The sequence below is a fragment of the Pecten maximus genome, chromosome 16 (genome assembly GCF_902652985.1).
Source record: "Pecten maximus chromosome 16, xPecMax1.1, whole genome shotgun sequence".
Lineage (NCBI taxonomy): Eukaryota > Metazoa > Mollusca > Bivalvia > Pectinida > Pectinidae > Pecten > Pecten maximus.
Genome location: NC_047030.1, coordinates 22,143,227 through 22,164,867, shown reverse-complemented (window position 1 = coordinate 22,164,867; position 21,641 = coordinate 22,143,227). Strand labels below are relative to the sequence as shown.

At 35.2% G+C, this 21,641-nt stretch overlaps 1 protein-coding gene across 1 annotated transcript; it reads right to left on the bottom strand.

Moving 5' to 3' along the window:
* Positions 1 to 1,750: 1,750 nt before the first annotated feature.
* Positions 1,751 to 6,846, bottom strand: LOC117344699. The gene is made up of 3 exons (XM_033907527.1): positions 6,593 to 6,846; positions 2,927 to 3,133; positions 1,751 to 1,806 (listed from the first exon to the last, which is right to left on the bottom strand). The coding sequence occupies exons 1-3, from the start codon at positions 6,801 to 6,803 to the stop codon at positions 1,751 to 1,753; spliced, it is 474 nt and encodes a 157-aa protein (XP_033763418.1). The 5' UTR covers positions 6,804 to 6,846.
* Positions 6,847 to 21,641: the final 14,795 nt, after the last annotated feature.

Below are 21,641 nucleotides of genomic sequence, written 5' to 3'. Positions count from 1 at the left end.
TAAGTGCAAGAATGAATGTCGCGATATAAAATGAAGATTTTATTCATAAAATTATCATTTGGTAATGTTATCTCGAGCTTTATATATGGGACTTAGGACTTAACTGCAATCAATGTAAGATTTACGTACCAGATAACCAAATAAAATTTTTTAAAAGTGAGTATTTAACCGATAAATAGAATAAATTCTTATTATCAATTTCCTTGCATTAAACACTGAAATATTGCACAAACTTCCCCGTCTCGTTCAGGTCCACCATGTTTGTCGATTCAATGATTACCAACCCATTAACCTTGAAAACGCATCATTTAAAAAATTCACATAGAAATGGTAATATTATATACGAAAGCCTATTTGTGTCGATTAAATGAAATATACATGTTATAACGCGGGGGAAAAGCACGTTATTCCGGAAATAAAGCCGCTTGTTTGCGTTATAACGTGAAAAAAGACCTAATAACGCGAAAAAAATCACGAAATAACGCGAAAAAAACCCTGATAACGCGAAAATAATTACGAAATAACGCAAATCAAAACACTAATAAGGAAAAGAAATTTCTTCATTAACATTATCTAAAACGCTTGTCGTTTGTTTGATACAATTTCCATTGACACCTAGAATATTTAAAACGATCTGGGTATCGTTTCAAAGCTTCGTAATTAACGAATTTTGCGTAAGTCATATTTACGAATTACTATAAATTACTATGCATTTCACACAAAAATCGTAACTTACGAACGTTCGCAAGCAGCACTTGCTTCCCTCGCTAAGCTCAAAAGTTCCAACACACTCCATCGAAGGCTTTTTCAAAGTCAACAAATATACAATATAACTTGATTTCCATCATTTGGGTCATATTAATCAAGCTTGACGACAAATATGATCAATTGTCGAATAATTTAAACGAAATCCGGACCGGTTTTCACATATCAAGCTTGCATCCTCTGAATATTTCTGTAGCATTTGATTTAGTATAGATGTACTTTTGAACAGCTTTCCCATACAACTGACGATTTTAATCCGCCTGTAATTTCATGTTTGATATATCCATTCATACCATTGTCATTAGATTTGTTAACAGAGGAAATACGATGTATTTAATTGAATAAGTTGTACAATTTATGCCCAATCCCGTTGCTTAAAGGCAATACAATATGTTTAAATCAAATCAAATTTAAGTGTCATTCATTTTAAATACATTAAAGTACATTGTACACTAATCACATACATATAATACAATAAAATGTCCTACATTACAAGACACTATAAACATTAAAATTTTAGCGTTCTTCCGTTACCTTTCAACATATAAGAGTCACCTGTGACATGGGGGCGTAAATAGAAACCAAGATATTAAATCAACTGTACGGAGTTGCCATCCGCCTTCTTGTAAATTGATTTATTCGGGGGAAAATGAATAAGAAAAAAAACAAAAACCCTTGGATTAGATAAGAAAGCGTGACATGGTTAGAATTGTGGATTCTCAGCAAAACCTGTAAGGTGGCGCTGCTTTACAGTTTACAAAGAAAAGAAAATTGACCTAAATGATATGTTCCTTCATTTTCATGTTGGACAATGTTAGTTATTTCATCAAACATCACACAAAATTCGATTTATGAGTTACAAATTGATGAAATCCATAATTTATGGATATCCATAATTCGAATAATGAATAAAATCGAATTATGGATATCCATAAATCGAATTATGGATATCAATGATTCGAATAATGGATATCCATAAATCGAATTATGGATATCCATAATTCAAGGTACGTTTCTTTTTACTGGCTTCTTTTTGATTAACTTCAATGGGTAGACACGTAACTTATAAATAACTACAAGGCACGAACTGTTCATGTTAAAAACTGCGGATGATTCAAACTATTGAAAATTAAAGATACATATGCATTTATTTTAGTATACTTTTCTTCTTTATAACAAAAAACAAACAATGAATTTGGATTTAAATGACCGCAGCCTCATTTAATATGAAACGTATACAACCTCAGAATATGGCGAGCAGGCTTATCAATTTATGAATTTAGTATGACAATGGCCGCAGCCAAAACTTATTATTACAAGTGCATGCAAAGGCAAGGACCCATGCTAAATGTCTACCCGCAGGTATCCGGACATAAAGCCCCTTGCCCTCTGACCTAGCAGATTTTGCCTGCACTTGTAAAAAACCGAAACCACCTCTCGCAAGAGGAACCAACATCTCCAGCCTGGAGAAAACCATAATCCTGCCTTTAGCTCCCAGGATAGCACGTGGCAAGCATTACAAGATCAGGATTATTATATTTAGACTTAGCACTGGCCTGCCAGAAACTCCTAGGATACCTCCATAGCAAGATTTAGTCCCCCAGGGTAAACCATAGCAAGACTATTGGCCGACCAGAGCACAGTCTAGTATAATTAATACCACCAGAATTAAATAATATGACACAAAATTGTGTAATTATATGCCTGCCCGCCATATCCTGCCACTCGGAACTGTCTATACAGTTCCGTAATCCATACAAAAACACTTGAGGTTGTATACAGTATCATTTATTATAAACACAATGATCAGTTGATGTTATAAAACATTCTATTGCTTCCTGCAACGTGTTTAGGAATATGGCGTTACCAACCATATTTAAATGAACCTTGTCATGCCTAAATAGTCCTTTACATGTGTGACTTATATCTGGGTGCTTAATCACCCTACCCCCAACATCTAACGCTGCTAGTCTGCCAGACCTATTTATTCTCTTTCTTTTCCTTTCAATAGGTTGTACTTTGTCACAACCCCGATAGGTAATCCTTGGTAAAATATCAGACCAGATAATAGTGCACCCAGGCAACATTTCGTGCAGATGTTCGACATCGTGCCTGATACGGGCACACAGGCCGCCAGTGGGGATGGACCCTAAGTCATTACCTCCAGTATGAAGTATTAGAAAATCTGGTGGAGGCTTTAGTGACAGCTGGTCCTTAATAACATCCAATAGCTGAAACCAAGACATTCCCCTGTGCCCCGACCATCGCACGAAAACGCCTCTGTGTCTAAGCTTCAAATGGCTGTCCAGCAGCTTCACAGACATCCGTTGTGCCCAGTATATTATCGATGAACCAACTATCCATACATCTGAAAGAACTTGTGCCGATTACTAGCCTTATATGCAAAAGGGGCGGCTCTCTAACATGTATTCATATATCAATCAAAAGCGGATGTAGGTTTTGTAGGCCGATGACTGCCACCGGCCTAGCTGTCTGATTTTATCGTTAGGCACGCCTTTCATTGCCAGCGTTGTTGCCCCGCCAATTCTAAATGAGTGTGACTTAAAATTTCCTTGAGGTAGGCCTAACGAAATAATGCATTTTTTCAGCACCTCACCAAACTGATATCTATTTAGAGGTGTACCGTTTAAATGTAAAAATAGATATCCCGAGCAGCAAATTCGTACTTGAAGGAAGGCATGCATGTTTTTAATAGGGCAGACGACATTTCCAGGGATACATGGGATTACCACAGTAAATGCTTTAGCAAGCTGGTCTGTCTTTGATTGCCTTAATATAATGACCATCTCTGTAAGATCTTTATTTATTTGAATATCAGACCTTAACAAAGGTCTATGTGCCAATTTCGCAGATGTATACACAAGCTCCCCAACCCGGAATAGACCAAAAAATGCTAAACAAAACACTGCTCTAAATAATAGTGATTCATATTTACTGAAGCAAACATGCGCTAATTTACCGTGAATCAATGTCAGTACATCATATGTTATTGGAGCCCTGGTATCTATAGATACTTTTAATCTTCTAAGGCCCTCAATTGCCTTCCGTACAATAAAACATGATGTTGGATCTCGCCAGCTATTGAGCTTATGTACGTAACTAATCGCCGACAAGTACGAACGTACTGTAGAGGGAGATGAGCCCTTCTGAGAGTGATGGCAGATAAACAGCAAAACATGCTCGATAGGGACAGGCCATACATGATCGAGTTTAATAACTTGTCTTATTTGATAAAAGTTATTTAATGCACATGAGTAAAGTGACTTCGTATTTTCCGACATACTGGCAGCTAAAAGTCGTCCAAGCTGAGGTTGAAGATCGACCAAATCCATAACGGGACCCGCTCTGGCTCCGGGTGCGCCTGTGGAGCCAATTCCCTGAATTTGTTCAGCTGTAAGCGGGATAAACTATCAGTTAAAACATTAACACTACCTGGGATGTGTTCTGCTTTAAATAAAATGTTCATCCTTAAACAACGAAGTACAAACGCCCTGAGCAATGTCAGGACAGTAACGGATTTGGTTGTCATGGAATTGAGAATTGCAACAACAGATTGATTGTCGCACCGGAATAGTACTTTCTTGTTCTTAAGTCTATCCCCCCAAATGTACACTGCAACTAGAATTGGGAAAAACTCCAATACCGTTATGTCATCAGTGTAGCCTGCTTGAAACCAGGATTCGGGCCATGTGCCAAATGCCCACCGTCCCTCAAAATATGCACCAAATCCATTACCCTTCCTGGCCGAGCTATCAGTAAATAACTGTAAATCTGAATTGGTGATCCAAAATTGATCGCAGAACACAGACACGCCGTTAAAAGAATGAAAAAATTTTACTAATAGTTTTAGATCTTGTCGTAGTGCATGTGTGATCCTTATATGATGATAAGGTTTGGTTGTCCCCATGGTGGCGTTAATAAGGCGCCTACAAAAAGTTCTCGCTGGCGGGATTGCTCTACAAGCAAAATTTAAAGCTCCTAACAGGGACTGCATTTGTTTTAATGTCGCGCGACCTTTACGGAGTGAGGTGTTAATTTTCTGGATTATTTCTTGCACCTTTTCCATGGGAACCCGGATACACATATTTATTGTATCGATCTCTAACCCAAGAAAACATAGAACAGTACAAGGCCCTTCCGTTTTTTCCGGCGCGATAGGAACGCCCAACTCACTACATAGAATCTCAAATTCTTTTAAAGCCAGGAAACAATGGTTCGCGTTGTTAACACCTCCAAATAAAAAATCATCTAAATAATGCAGTAACTCCCCGTTGTCCAATCGCTTACGCACGTTTTCCTCTATGACTGTGGAAAACTTCTCAAAAATAGAACAAGAGATAGAACAACCCATTGGTAAACATTTGTCGAAAAAATACATATCGTCAAGTTTAAAGCCTAACAGATCAAAGTCACCAGGCCACACTGGGATTATCCTAAATGCAGATTTGATGTCTGCCTTAGCTAATAACGCCCCCCTTCCAAGCCTTTGGACCATTCTAACTGCTTCATCAAATTTTGTATACGACACTGAGCATAATTTTGGATCAATGAAGTCATTAACAGAAGCATTTTGAGGGTACGACAAGTGATGAATTAGCCTAAATTGCCCGGTGTTCTTCTTAGGAACTAAGCCCAATGGTGAAATTCTCAAATTAGGCAAAGGTTGTACTTTAAATGGACCTGCTATTCTTCCTAACTCGATCTCTTTCTTAATTTTCTTCCTAGCGGCATGATTGTTTTCGCGAATAGACTTTAAATTATTTGCATGTGTTGTTTCTCGAGGGCCAGTATAATGAAGTGGGAAACCATGTTTAAAACCGTTTACTAACTCTGACGCTAAAACTCTGTTCGAATGATCCCTAAGTAAAACTTCTAACACATCAGTTTTTATTGGCGTTGCCCCCAAGCTGTGTTTTTCCCTTTCTGTTATTTTTTTGGGTACCCAGCTGTTGTGATTCTTGCTTGGCACGAAAGGAATTACAATTCATTTGTGAGTGTCCACCATTACATTTCCGACAAACATGCTTAAAACGACATGGATTGTATTTACATTTCCCTATGTCATTGTATGCGTTGCACACACCTGTTCTGATGTTCTGATAATTTGAACCAGCAGCGCTACTTGTGTATGTGTTAGCATTCGAACCACCCATATTACGTGGTACTGACATCAACCTTAACCACAGGTCTGAATTCAGTTTAGCCCATGATTGAGGGCAGATCGCCTGACGTAGCCTAAATTGCTCGTCATAGATCCTCCAACCCGCCCCCTGGCACCTACTGGCTGCGTCCCTAATAATTATCATATACTGGATAAGCTCTAGAGTTTTTTCAGGAAATTTCCGCACATATATGTGCATGTAAATCAGGAAGGCATCCGACCATTTCTCTATGCTCGGGATCCTATCCTTGAGAACTCTAGGCCTTGATTCCAGAACGCCCTGTTCATTAATACATAGGTTACTCCCCGCATAAAATTCATGGAGTTCTGCGCTACCTTTTAGCAACAACGCTAAATTAACGTAGTGATTCGCCCATATTTTCTGGCATAATTGCAACGGTACATGAGCCGCTACATTGTCATCCACGCAATTGATTAAATCTGGTAGTGAAGAATCAAAAGGTGAAAACCCCCCCTGACATAAACCACCTGTAAACCCTTCACTATGTGGCAAAATAGGCCTGCAGCCAGCAGTTAGCGAGTCGCCCCTACCAGCATTATTTTCACCTAAAGCCACCCTCCAAACGTTTGACAAATCATTTTGCGGCCTAATATTCACCGGATTTAAATCAATTTCTGGCCTACCATTCTCAACGGGCGCCCGTGCCTGTTCCCCCGTGACATTGTCCGACTCCGGCTCCGGCTCTAGCCCCGTCTCCTGCTGAGGTTCCGGCTCCGGCTCTGTGTTTCCTTCCGTCTGGAGACGTGCTGGCCTCCTTCTCTTTCTCTGACCCAACGCTCTAGAGGGAGTCCCTGCAGGCCTCTTCTTAGTGGACGATTTGTTATACACTGGCATGATTTGTTCAATTTAGTAATACAATGTTCCCACTAGCCGTACTTAGCACTCGTTCAATGTTCCAATAACACGGAAGATATCCCGAATTAACACAATAGTTCCAATATAACACAGTTTAACAATGTTTCTAAACTAACACAGTTTAACAATATTTCCAGTATGACACAGTTTAAAAAGAATTTCGATACTAAAATCGGTTGTTATAAGAGTGCTGCTCATGAACGTGTCAAGTGCTACAGGATTTACTGAGAACTGATTAGCTTCATGCAGGATACTCCCGATATACCTTTACATGACAAATGATTAATTAAACAATTATCAGATGCAATAGGCATGAAGCTAATTTGTGCCTCCCTTATCCCGGAGGGGTCATCAGTTAACCTTATCTGACATATACAAACGGCCACCGAGACCGGTGCCCTGACAGCTATAAAATTTATATCCCCCTGCACTGCCTAATGGCAAGACCCTCTGTAATTGAGAGATAACTGAACCGCCATTAAATTAACCTTTGATATACGGGTCATTATTTCACTCTTAACACTCGGCCTTTACTCAAATCTATTGATCGAAAATCCAAAATAAATTTGTTTAATTATATATTATTAATTAAACTGTAATAATTATATGTGTCACCAATTTTCGTAGTACAGTAAAGTTGACCACCGTTAGGGTCACCTTGCCAATCCACCGAGCAATTAGCAAATCAGTGTCATCCAACGTATTGGGCACAGGTAAGTTTTCATATATTAATAAATTTGCACCATGAATTATTAACTATATTTTCTTTATATTGCTAATAATAAGTTGATTGTACTCTCATATATGTAAATCATTTTTTTGAATCGAGGCTTCTTCTTGCACCACCGTAATAGATGCATATAAGCAAATACGATAAAAATTCTTCATATGACAGGATGAAAGTTATAAACATTTAAATAGCCCGTGTGTGAGACATAAGACGATCAAACCAGTCCCTAAATTTTGCTTCCAGTTACTTACATGTTTCTTGTCTCCTCTTGCTGCAATAGAAGTTAGTAACAATACTTAAATAATCTGTATACAGCGAGGACGACTCAATCACGGGTTTAAGGCTTCTAGGATATACGTGTATTTGGTAGACTAGAAAAACCGCCGAAAATAACTTTAATGTTGAATTCGATGGGTTATCTATAGGTTGAATTGAAATAACACCTTATACCTATTTATTGATTTACATAAATTGATTTATGAATATTTACTTTTATAATTATGGATATATCGATATTGATATATCGGAATCTACCCTTTGCAGTTTAAATAAGAACAACTTATTTCTTCTACATCGTGCTTAATACCGAATGAATAATTAAATTGAAAGTAAGCATAAGTCCATATCAATCGATTAGTTGCTCGTTTAAATAAAAATGATAATTTGTTTCAAGTGATAAGGATTTTAATCATATAAAGCATATGTTGTATCTCAAGTTATCATACCCCGACGCAGGTCATTACTCCTAATGCCTGTGATAATATTCCAATGTGTGATTAACGACATTTTATTAGAAAATAGAAACAAAACAAAAACAAGAGAGAGAGAAAAGAACAACATACTGAAATAATTTGTTATAACATATATCATTTGATAGGCATTTTTATAAATATATATAGTCAGACCTTCTTTATTAATTCAAATTATAAGAAATAAGTCCACCGAAAAAGTTATTGAAAGCTGGAATCACTGTTTTAATGGGGATGGTCTCATAAAATATTCTAGTTCAATTTAGACATTATTTAATTAATTAATTGTTGATAAAAAATGTAATAAACAGAACATCTAACAGTATCTTCAGTAATACCAAATATATTTCACGAGTGGGGCTAATATTTTGATATTTTTCATGAGTGCGCAGTGCTAATATTTTGATATTTTTCACCCGTGCTGCGCACTCATGAAAAATATCAAAATATTAGCCCCACTCGTGAAATATATTTGTTATTACTGAAGATACTGTTAAATATCCTCTATATACTACCCCATCCTACCACAGAATACCACATACTACCTCATACAAGCACATACTACCACATACACCTAGTACAACCATATACTACCACATACCACCATGTACTAACATACTACATTGTACAACATATTACCACATACTATCCCTCTCATATTACCTCACACTACCTCATATTACCCCATACCACCACATAATACCCTTTGCTACCACATACAACCCCATACTACCACATAATACCATCCCATACTACCCCATACCACCACACACTACCCCATACAACCACATGCTACCCCATACTACCATACTACCCCATACTACCAGATAATACCCTATACTACCTTATACCACCACACACAGCCACATACTACCCCATACCGCCACACACTACCACATACTTTACAACCACATACTACCACATACCACTGCCCCATGGCCCCCTCCAAAATTATCCCTGCCACCACATACTACTCCATACTACCACATACTTCATTTACCACATACTATCCCATACTACCCCATATCACCACATACTGCCACATTGTACCTCATAATACCACAAAATACCACATACTTCTACATACTATATTTGCCACATACTATCCCATACTACAACATACTACCCCCTATCACCACATACTACCCCATATCACCTCATAATACCATTAAATAGTTGTAGAATAAGACACCTAGTGGTAGAATGTAAGACCTTGTGGTAAAATGTAAGACACTTAGTTCTAGAATTAAGATACATAGTAGCAGAGAGAAAGACATCTGTTGCTAGGTGTTAGCATGTAAGACACCTGGATGTAGAATGTAAGAAACTTACATTCTACCACTAAGAGGCCTGGTGGTAAAAAGTTAGAACCTATTTGAAGAATGTAAGACACCTTATGGTAGAATGAAAGACACCTAGTACCAGAATTTAAGACACTTAATACTGGAGAGTAAGTCACCCGATTGTTAGAATGTAAAATGGTAGAATGTTGAAGACATCTGGTGTTAGAATATAAGACACATTCTACCAAAGACGCCTGGTGGTATGAAGTAAGACACCTATTTGAAGAATAAGACACCTGATGGTAGAATGTAAAAAACCCTAGTGGCAGTGAGTAAGACATATAATGATAGAATATTAGACACCTAGTACTAGAAATTACGACACTTAGTACTGGAGAGTAAGACACTTTGTGTAAGTATGTAAGACACTTACATTCTACCACTAAGATGCCTGGCGGTAGGGAATAAGACACCTACAGGTAAAATCCAACAAACCTACTGGTAGAATGTAAGACACCTAGTTGTAGAATACAAGACTTAATGGTAGAATGTAAGACACCTAGTACTAGAATTTAAGACACTGAAGTACTGGAGAGTATGACACCTGATGTTGGAACGTAAAACAGCAGGTGGTAGACTTTAAGACACTTACATTCTACCACTAAGACGCCTGGTGGTAGGAAGTTAGAACCTTTTTGAAGAATGAAAGACACATAATGGAAAAATATAAGACACCTAGTACTAGAATTTAAGACACTTAGTACTGGAAAGTGAGAAACCTGATGGTTAGAATGTAAACACCTGGTGGTAAAATTTAAGAAACATAGTTGTAGAATAAGACACCTAGTGATTGAATGTAAGACATCTAGTAGAATGTAAGACACCTTATGGTAGAATGTAAGACACTTGGTTACAGAATCAAGATACTTAGAAGTGGAGAGTAAGACATCTGTTGTTAGAATGTAAGACACATTCTACCACTAAGTCGCCTGCTGGTATGAAAAAAGACACCTATTTGAAGAATAAAAGACACCTAGTTGCAGAATACAAGACCTAATGGTAGAATGTAAGACACCTAGTACTAGAATTTAAGACACTTAAGTACTGGAGAGTAAGACACCTGATGTTGGAATGTAAAACACCTGGTGGTAGACTTTAAGACACTTACATTCTACCTCTAAGACACCTCATGGTAGGAAATATGACACCTAGTGGTAGAGTTCAACAAACCTTGTGGTAGAATGTAAGACACCTAGTTATAGAATAAGACACCTACATTGTAGTGGTAGAATGTTAAGAACCCCCCCCCCCCTTGTGGTGGTGTACAAGACATAATGGTAGAATGTAAGACACATAGTACTAGAATTTATGACACTACTGGAGAGAAAGACACTTACATTCTACCACTAAGACACCTGATGGTAAGAAATAAGACACCTAGTTGTAGAATGTAAGACCTTGTGGTAAAATGTAAGACACTTAGTTCTAGAATTAAGATACATAGTAGCAGAGAGAAAGACACCTGTTGCTAGGTGTTAGCATGTAAGACACCTGGATGTAGAATGTAAGAAACTTACATTCTACCACTAAGAGGCCTGGTGGTAAAAAGTTAGAACCTATTTGAAGAATGTAAGACACCTTATGGTAGAATGAAAGACACCTAGTACCAGAATTTAAGACACTTAATACTGGAGAGTAAGTCACCCGATTGTTAGAATGTAAAATGGTAGAATGTTGAAGACATCTGGTGTTAGAATATAAGACACATTCTACCAAAGACGCCTGGTGGTATGAAGTAAGACACCTATTTGAAGAATAAGACACCTGATGGTAGAATGTAAAAACCCCTAGTGGCAGTGAGTAAGACATATAATGATAGAATATTAGACACCTAGTACTAGAAATTACGACACTTAGTACTGGAGAGTAAGACACCTTGTGTAAGTATGTAAGACACTTACATTCTACCACTAAGATGCCTGGCGGTAGGGAATAAGACACCTACAGGTAAAATCCAACAAACCTACTGGTAGAATGTAAGACACCTAGTTGTAGAATACAAGACTTAATGGTAGAATGTAAGACACCTAGTACTAGAATTTAAGACACTGAAGTACTGGAGAGTATGACACCTGATGTTGGAACGTAAAACAGCAGGTGGTAGACTTTAAGACACTTACATTCTACCACTAAGACGCCTGGTGGTAGGAAGTTAGAACCTTTTTGAAGAATGAAAGACACCTAATGGAAAAATATAAGACACCTAGTACTAGAATTTAAGACACTTAGTACTGGAAAGTGAGAAACCTGATGGTTAGAATGTAAACACCTGGTGGTAAAATTTAAGAAACATAGTTGTAGAATAAGACACCTAGTGATTGAATGTAAGACATCTAGTAGAATGTAAGACACCTTATGGTAGAATGTAAGACACTTGGTTACAGAATCAAGATACTTAGAAGTGGAGAGTAAGACATCTGTTGTTAGAATGTAAGACACATTCTACCACTAAGTCGCCTGCTGGTATGAAAAAAGACACCTATTTGAAGAATAAAAGACACCTAGTTGCAGAATACAAGACCTAATGGTAGAATGTAAGACACCTAGTACTAGAATTTAAGACACTTAAGTACTGGAGAGTAAGACACCTGATGTTGGAATGTAAAACACCTGGTGGTAGACTTTAAGACACTTACATTCTACCACTAAGACACCTCATGGTAGGAAATATGACACCTAGTGGTAGAGTTCAACAAACCTTGTGGTAGAATGTAAGACACCTAGTTATAGAATAAGACACCTACATTGTAGTGGTAGAATGTTAAGAACCCCCCCTTGTGGTGGTGTACAAGACATAATGGTAGAATGTAAGACACATAGTACTAGAATTTATGACACTACTGGAGAGAAAGACACTTACATTCTACCACTAAGACACCTGATGGTAAGAAATAAGACACCTAGTTGTAGAATAAGACCTAGTGATAGAATGTAAGACACCTAGTGGTAGAATGTAAGAAACTTGCATTCTACTAATTAGACGCCTGGTAGTAGGAAGTTAGAACCTATTTGAAGAAAGTTGACATCTAATTGTAGAATGTAAGATACCTAGTTCTTGAATTTATATAATTAGGACACATTGTACTGGAGAGTAAGAAACTTGATTGTTAGGTGTTTTACATTCTAAGACCTGGTGGTAGAATTTAAGACACTTAGTACTGGAGAGTAAGACACCTAGTTGTAGAATTCAACACAACTAATGGTAGAATATAAGACCTGGTGGTAAAATGTAAGGCGCTTAGTTCTAGAATTAAGTAGCATAGTAGTGGAGAGTAAGCCTCCTGGTGTTAGAATGTAATGGATATAGGACCAGGTGGAAGAATGTAAGACAGCTTGCAGCAGAATGTAAGACATCTAATAGAAGAATATAAGATACTTTGATGTAGAATGTATGACACTTGCATTCTACCTCTTAAGACGCCTGATGATAGGAAATAAGACAGCTGGTTGTTGAATGTAAGACACTTACTGGATGATTATAAGACATCTGGTGGCAGAATGCAAGACACCAAGTGGTAGAATGTACTCAGCTTAATTGTAGAATGCAAGACATCTGGTATTAAAATGTAAGACACCTAGTTGTAGAATGTAAGAATGTGAGACACCTGGTGGCAGAATGTAAGATACCTCGTAATAGAATTGTATGGCTAGTGGACGAAAGTGAAAGACCTTGTGATAGAACGTGAAAAACTTGATTGTAGAGTGTACAAACTTGTGATAGAATGTAATTATAAGGCTGAGGGGAAAATGTAAGACACCTGGTTGCAGAATATGTTACCTGTTGGGAGAATGTATTATCTGACAGTATAATTAAAGACATCTAGTGTTAGAATGTCAGCCACCTGGTGATAGAATGTCGAACACTTTGTGAAATGTAAGACATTGCTGTAGAGTGTAAGACAGTTTGCAGTAGAATGTAAGATACCTGGCAGTAAAATGTAAGACACCTAGTGGTAGGATTCAACACAACTAATGGTAGAATGTACGACATCTAGGTGTAGAATAAGATACCTAGTGGTAGAATGTAAGACACCTATGCTAGAATAAGACATCTAGTTGCAGAAGAAGATGGCATGAAGCTAGCACAACATGTATGTGTTGTTTTGTTAGGAGTTATTAGAGTAATAACCTCAAGACTCAATTGCAAAAATAATTTCGTAAATTTTAGAAAAAATAATTTGTTGCCATGATAAACAATCACAACCAAAAAACATTGTGAAAGTGAATTATATAAAATGAATGATACGAATAATATAAAATCAATTATATCAAATTGAAATGGCAATTGAGTTTCTGCCCTTTAAAATAAGATTATAAATTTGCCCGGGCTTCATCAGTTGAGGGGCAAACATTTTTAGAAAACAAAATTTATTCAAAATTTACAAAAAAATTAAATTGAATGGAAGCAAAAATTTACTAAAAATCAAACACTTGAAAAATTTATTTAAGATTGAAAATCAAACAGATTATCAAACATTTATTGAAAATAAAATTGATTCAAAATTCAAAAATATTGAATGGGAGCAAAACATTATTAAAAATGAAAAATCTATTGAAGAATGAAGATCACAATTTATAAAAAAAATAATGTAATCGATTCAAAATTTACATAAATTGACCAAAAATGAAACACTTGAAAAATTTATTAAAGAATGAAAATCAAAAATGTAAAAAAGATTTATAAAAAAAAAAAAAAAAAAAAAAAATTGAATGGACGCAAAAATTCATCAATTGAAAAATTTATGAAAGAATGAAAATCAAACATATTTACAAAAATTAAATAGAAGCAAAAATGTTCTCAAAATCAAACAAATGAAAAATTTATTAAAGAATGAAAATCCCAAAAATGTAAAAGAATTTATAAAAAATCAAAATTGAATGAAAGCAGAAATTCTCTAACAATCAAATTGAAAAAATGATTAAAGAATGAAAATTAAAAAACATGTTCATAGATTTATAGAAAATAAAATTGTTTCAAAAATTTACAAACATTGAATGGAATCAAAAATTTACTAAAAATCAAAAAATTGAAAAAGTTATTAAAAAATGAAAAATTTACTAAAAATCAAAAAATTGAAAAAGTTATTAAAAAATGAAACACAAAAAGTTAACGATGACTTATATTATAGAAAATAAAATTGTTTCAAAAATTTACAAACATTGAATGGAATCAAAAATTTACTAAAAATCAAAAAATTGAAAAAGTTATTAAAAAATGAAAAATTTACTAAAAATCAAAAAATTGAAAAAGTTATTAAAAAATGAAACACAAAAAGTTAACGATGACTTATATTATAGAAAATAAAATGAATCCAAAAATTTCCAACAAAAAAAAAATCAAAAAAATCAAAACTTATTAAAAACTTTGCTAATGAAAATGGAAATGTTGGAAGATTTATAGAAAATAAAATTGATTCAAAAATCAAAATTTATCAAAAAAAAAATAATGTAATTGATTCAAAATTTATAAATTGACCAAAAATGAAACACTTGAAAAATTTATTAAAGAATGAAAATCAAAAATGTAAAAACGATTTATAAAAAAAACAAAATTGAATGGACGCAAAAATTCATCAAAAAATGCAACAATTGAAAAATTTATGAAATAATGAAAATCAAACATATTTACAAAAATTAAATAGAAGCAAATAGAAAATAGAATTGATTCAAAATTGAATGGAACTAAAAATTTACAAAAAATAAAAAAATTATGAAAGAATGCAAATCAAAAAGATTATCAAACAGAATATAAAATTAATTCAAAAATATTGAGAGCAAAAATTTACTAAAAATCAAACAATTGAAAAATTTATCACGAATGAAATTCCGAAAAATGTACAGATTTATAAAAACAAAATTCAATGGAAGCAAAAATTTACAAAAAAAATAAAAAAATGAAAATATATGAATGAATGAAAATCACAACGATGAACAAAAAGTTGACAGACTTATATTATAGAAAAAAAACATGATTCCAAAGTTTATACAAAAATTGAATTGGAGCAAAAATTTACTAAAAATCAAACAATTGAAAAATTTATTAAAGAATGTAACTCAAAAAGATGAACAAAGATTCATAGCAAATAAAATGATTCAAAATTGAATGGAACCAAAAATTTACAAAACAAAATAAATAAATTATGAATGAATGAAAATAAAAATGATTATAAAATATAGAAAATAAAATTGATTCAAAATTCAAAAATATTGAGAGCAAAAATTTACTAAAAATCAAACAATTGAAAAATTTATCAAGAATGAAAATCCAAAAAATGTACAAAGATATATAGAAAACAAAATTGAATGGAAGAAAGATTTTTAAAAAATGAAACAATTGAAAAATTAAAGAATGAAATTTTTTAGAAAATAAAATTTATTCAAAATTAAAAAAAAGGAATGAAAGCAAAAATTATCAAGAATGAAAATATAAAAGATGTACAAAGATTAATAAAAAACAAAATTGATCGGTAAATATTGAATGGAGAATAAACCTACAAGATTTATCAACTTTAGTGCTGGGTAAATCTTCGTTAATCGTATTTTTAATAAGATCAATTGCAACGCATTTTACCCAAAGTTGAATTTGTATGTATAAGAAAACGATGGAATTCGGCCCAATTTTTAATAGTATTTGATTGAATAGTATACATGTACAGGTGCGAAACTCGCGATCCGGCTTTCAACAAACCGCCGCGCTCCAGTGAAGTGTGGCATTGTTTCATAATTGTCGTGTTGATTATACACTAGGCCTACCGCCATAATGCCCCATTGGGGTATATATTGAGTACCTGTACAAATCCACGCAATACCCGTCACAGGTGTTGTTTCACGGTTGACTGACCTGACCTTGTGTCGTAATCGCTCAGGTAAGGCCGGTTTTCAGAAGTTTGGTTTATTTTTGTTTTGTTTCAGAAGTAATTTTTGGCATATTTTAACAGGAACCGGACACAAAATCGGTCCGGTGTTCGGAATTCAGAGGGATCGGTATTTGGAAGTTTTTAATACTATAATAAAGAAGAACCAATTCCGAACAATGGCAATTCGTTCGGTATTCAGAGGTGTTCGGTTTTTAGAAGGTTCGATTTTCGGAAGTTGCACTGTACATGTATATATCTTAAATTTGACACATCGTTATTAATATATGTGATTAAGTTGGAGCTACTTTTATCTTCGTGATGGTACGAGTAGCATAAGCTACCAAGAGCCCATGCGCCTGCTTCTTGTTCGGCATGCGCATAGCCGTATACTATTCTTTTTGTCCCTGGATATGACGCGACAGGGTGACGTTACTGGTTAAGATGAAGTATGCGATTGGTCAATGTAGCGGTAGATGCAAAATGCATAAATGCAGTTAAAAACGAATCAAAGTTAAGATTGAATACAAGCTGAATAAGTAATGTATCCTTTCAAATGACACATTAATACAATTATATTCCTGATTCAAATGCAGTCTTATTATCACCAAAAATGAATCAAACTGATATAAATTTGTTATCCGCGCTGAGAACGCATTAGTTCGTTGATTTATTTCATCGGCAGTTTTACATTATAACAGAGACTTGTGATATACAAGTCTCTGATTACAACTACCAGCATTAAAACTATGCCGTTTATCTTTCTTTTTTTTTATATATTTCTTGCTAATTAATTACTTCCTAAGTTGAGAGACAGCTCATCATAATTAATTTAGATAGGTTGATTAAAATGTCCCTGTTGGGGAATAACTTGAAATCGAGAGACAGTCGTTTGACCGAGGGACAAAATACCGTTTGTAGAACACGCACTTTTTAATTACTATAATACAGATTTCATACTATAATCTTATTGCAGAATAAGTTTACAGAATAATTACAAACTTACATATTACAGCTACAAGTAATTTCACAAAACACCAGGGGTGGGGTTTAAAAAGCTTGCTAAAACAGGAAATAGACCCACATTCGATTCACTCGTGTGACACATAATATTAATTTCAGTATATTTTCCTTTCGCTGGACAAGTCGGTTCTCGTTAACCTTCTTGTCGGGCCGATATCTACCTGCTGCACCTATTAATCAATGGACGTAGCTCGAACTTAATTTTCTTCCTTGGGTCGTCTCAAACCGAATTTTCTTTAGAGGATTTGACACATACATACATTATAGGTAAATTCCTCTAGGTGGACAATGTCAATCACTTCTCATTAATGTTCTGGTCAGGTCGATTCCTACATAAGTCATTAATATCAAACTTAATTTACTTGAGAGTGCGTACACTGCACAGGGACCCGACACACAGAAGTATTCCGAACCCACGGACCTTAAATATAAGTTGACAATTTATGCCAAGTCCCTGTGGTCCCGTATATAAATATTGATTGAAATCGGTATTTTTCAAACGGCATCTTCATCCCATTGCTCCGTCAAAAATATGCATGTATATGTATCTGCATGGTTCCAGAGAAAATCAAGAGGCCAATGGTCTTGCAGGTCTCTGGTCAAATTTTATGCTGTATAGCGGCTTTATTTCGCGAGCGCATCTTTTTCCAACACCACTGTAACACGTAGAGTATTTTGAGTATTTGACAAGTTTTAAACTTTTTTTTTTCGGCATAGTCGTATACTATTCTTTTGGCTCCGGATATGCACGACAGTTGGCGTTACTGGTCAAGATGAAGAATGTGATTGGTCAATGTAGCGGTAAATGCAAATGCAGATATGCAGTTAGAAACGAAACTTTTAATTTTGTTATCTGTGCTGAAACGCATTAGTTCGTTGATTTATTTCACCAGCAGTTTTTAAGCTCACCGGTTACGAGTAACCGAGAGCTAATGCTGTCAATGCGGCGTCGGTGTCGGCCGTCCCACCCAAAACTTTTAAATTGTGATTTTTTCGCATTTAACCATTTTGTGGACTTAACTTTTTTGGCACCAAAACCCACTTTAAAGTTTTTAGGGTCAGTTTTTGGAAAGTTTGTATGTCCAAAAGTATACACCTCGTGCCCTTCTGATTTGGTTTATACATTCATTAGATGTCCAGGAGTGATGTTATGGCAAAATCATGCAGAAAAATTTATGATTTTTTCGCATTTTACCATTTTGTGGGCTTACTTTTTTTCACACAAAACCCACTTTAAAGATTTTGGGGGTTAGTTTTGGAAAGCTTGTAAGTCCACACCCATCTTTTTTGGTTTATGCACCCGTTAGAGGTCTAGGAGCAATATTATATTTCTTGTTTTCTATTAATACCTAACACTGAAGTTACCAGAAGCAGACGCCTGTGCTATGAGTATAATCAGTACGTCCATCACCGCGCATTTTTTCAAATATTTCAAGTATTTTTTTTTCTATGTAAAAAGGGTACTGGTTGGCGACCCATTATCGTGAAGTACCCATTATCGTGATTTTAAGGGCGCGTCAACGCACGTGCGATTTCTTGTGATTTTTTTGTGCTGAGGAAGTCGGTCATGACGGTAACCTTTGATGAAATTAAATTCTGATAGTTAATTTATATATTTACATGTCTTAATATCTACACTAAACCACTCTTACCTTTAAAATATGACAACAGTCAGTGGGGATGTACTAAACCAGCTCTAATCTACGATAATTAGCCTTTATTCACCTAGCGTCTGCTATCTGACAACACAACAGCGTTTACAAGACACTGATTGATAATGATTTGAAGGGAGATAATGCTGTGTAACTATTTTAGGCAGCGGACACAAAACACGCCAGGAAGCGAAAACAATGAGGACCGTCGTGGGGTCCATTTCTTTTACGATGACATACTGTATCTATTAGATAAATTGCAGATCTCTATGTTTTTTTTCAATGAGTGTTTAGTATTTCACGGTGTAGCACTCTCAAATTCAATGAATCATATATAATTTAATGAAGGAACACATACATTTTTTCACCAGTATACTGTACATATATATACATACATGTTAATTAATTGCATTTCCCTCCATTGCCCAATCGGTTAGATCCCAGTTTTATTTTGAGGATATCATTAACCCAACCCTAAGGGATTCCACATTGTTTTTAACAAATATCATGTCGTCATTAAATACGAAGATCATACTTCAGGCTTGTTTATTTATTAAACAGTCATTCTAACTGAAGGAAGAAGACTGGCCTACATCCAGTGTGATTCAGTATTTCTTATGTCTTTTTATTGATATTTCTCTTTTGTTCATGTTTAGTCGTCAAATTACAGCTAACAATTGGATCTTACGTGAATTCACCAACTGGAATTTATATTTCAATAAATGTATATTTCAGCGAGTTTTAGATTATCTTTACCTTTTAACAATTTAGTTGAAATTGATGTGTTTCCTCTCCATGAATTTTCCTTTAAATCTGGTGCTGTTTAGCCCTAAATGACTCATGTATATTGATATTTTCTCAGAATATTAAAAGGTAAAATAGAAATATTCTAAATTAAATTTTGCATCATAAAAAACAATAGCAACCCTTAGACCAAATATTAGAACTCTAGTACAGTTATTTCAAAATATTTTATTGTCAACAAAACATAGTATTCTTACATAGAAATTATCAATATTCAGTACTGTTATAAAGGAGTTTACTGATGCCTTCAAGACTTGCACCAAAAAGTTAATGCTTAGTAACAAACGCTGACTCCGAAGGCGGGTTGACAACATAAGCCGACCAGCTCAGGTTGCACTATCTATTTGAATAGCAGCATTTTGAGGGCAGAAATGAATTTCACCAAACTGCAATGTTACATCACACTGTATTTCCTCTTGAAATAACAAAAAAAGAGGAAGGCATGACCATATTCATCTAATTAGTGATGTAGGAGCAGTAAAGACTCAGGGAAGTAAAATCTTTCTCAAGCTTCAATGGAGTGACGTACGCCTGTGTCTGGGCAACTTATTGCGACACACAGTTTAGTGGCAATATTGCGAATCTCACGCAATGATATTTAAATCTTATATCTTTCGAGATTTTTAGGTCACATGAGACAAAGTCTCAAGTGACCTATTCTAATCCCCTTTTGTCCGTCGTCGTGCGTCCGTAAACAATTTACATTTTCGACTTCTTCTCCAAAACCCCTAAACCAAATTCCATGAAATTTGGCAGGAAGCTTCTATGGCTAAAGGTCAACCAAAATTGTAAATTATATGGTCCCCATCCCCCAGGGGCCTGAGGGGCAGGGCTAAAAAGGGTCAAATTGACTTAAACTTCAAAAATCTTCTTCTCTACTCTCAGACATGGTGAAATCAAACACTCTTCGTAGATGGAAGGGTCTTAAGGTGCTTTACCAAAATTGTAAATTTCATGACCCTTGGGTCTCAAGTTTGTCCCTGGGGAGGGGGTAAACTTTACAATAGTTTATATAGAGAAATCACATTTTTGACTTTTATTTGTTTTATTTCTATTGGAATTCATTCTAATTTGGTAAACATTGTCAGCATGGGATGACAGTTTAATGACATGCACATGTTGGCCCTGACTGACCCCCAGAGGTTGATGGGCGGGGCTAAAAAGGGCCAAATTGACTGAAATTTCAAAAATCTTCTTCTCAAGACCAAAAAAAGGTGGAATCAAATACTCTTTATAGTTAGAAGGGTCTTAAGGTGCTTTACTAAAATTGTGAATTTCATGACCCTGGGGTCTCAAGTTTGCCCCTTGGGAGGGGGTAAACTTTACTATAGTTTATATAGGGAAATCACATTTTTTTGCTATAATTTGTTTGAATTCTATTGGAATTCATTCTAACTTAGTTAACATTATCACCTTGTGAAGGCAGTTTGAAGGTATGCACATGCCCTGACTGACCCCCAGGGGCTACTGGGCGGGGTTAAAAAGGGCCAAATTGACTGAAATTTAAAAAATCTTCTTCTGATCAAGACGGAAATAAGGTGGAATCAAATACTGTTTATAGATGGAGGGATCTTAAGGTGCTTTTCTAAAATTGTGAATTTCATGACCCTGGGGTCACACATTTACACTTGGGGAGGGGGTAGATTTTACTATAGTTTATAT

Bases quoted from the DNA above. Each gene is read 5' to 3' on its own strand.
- LOC117344699 (XM_033907527.1), bottom strand. From the start codon at position 6,803: ATGCCAGTGTATAACAAATCGTCCACTAAGAAGAGGCCTGCAGGGACT. The intron at 3,134-6,592 runs GTAGGCCAGAAA...AAGTTCTTTCAG, and splicing joins ACGGGCGCCCGTTGAGAATG to ATGTATGGATAGTTGGTTCA. The intron at 1,807-2,926 runs GTAATGACTTAG...TACCCATTGAAG, and splicing joins TCTAATACTTCATACTGGAG to TTAATCAAAAAGAAGCCAGT.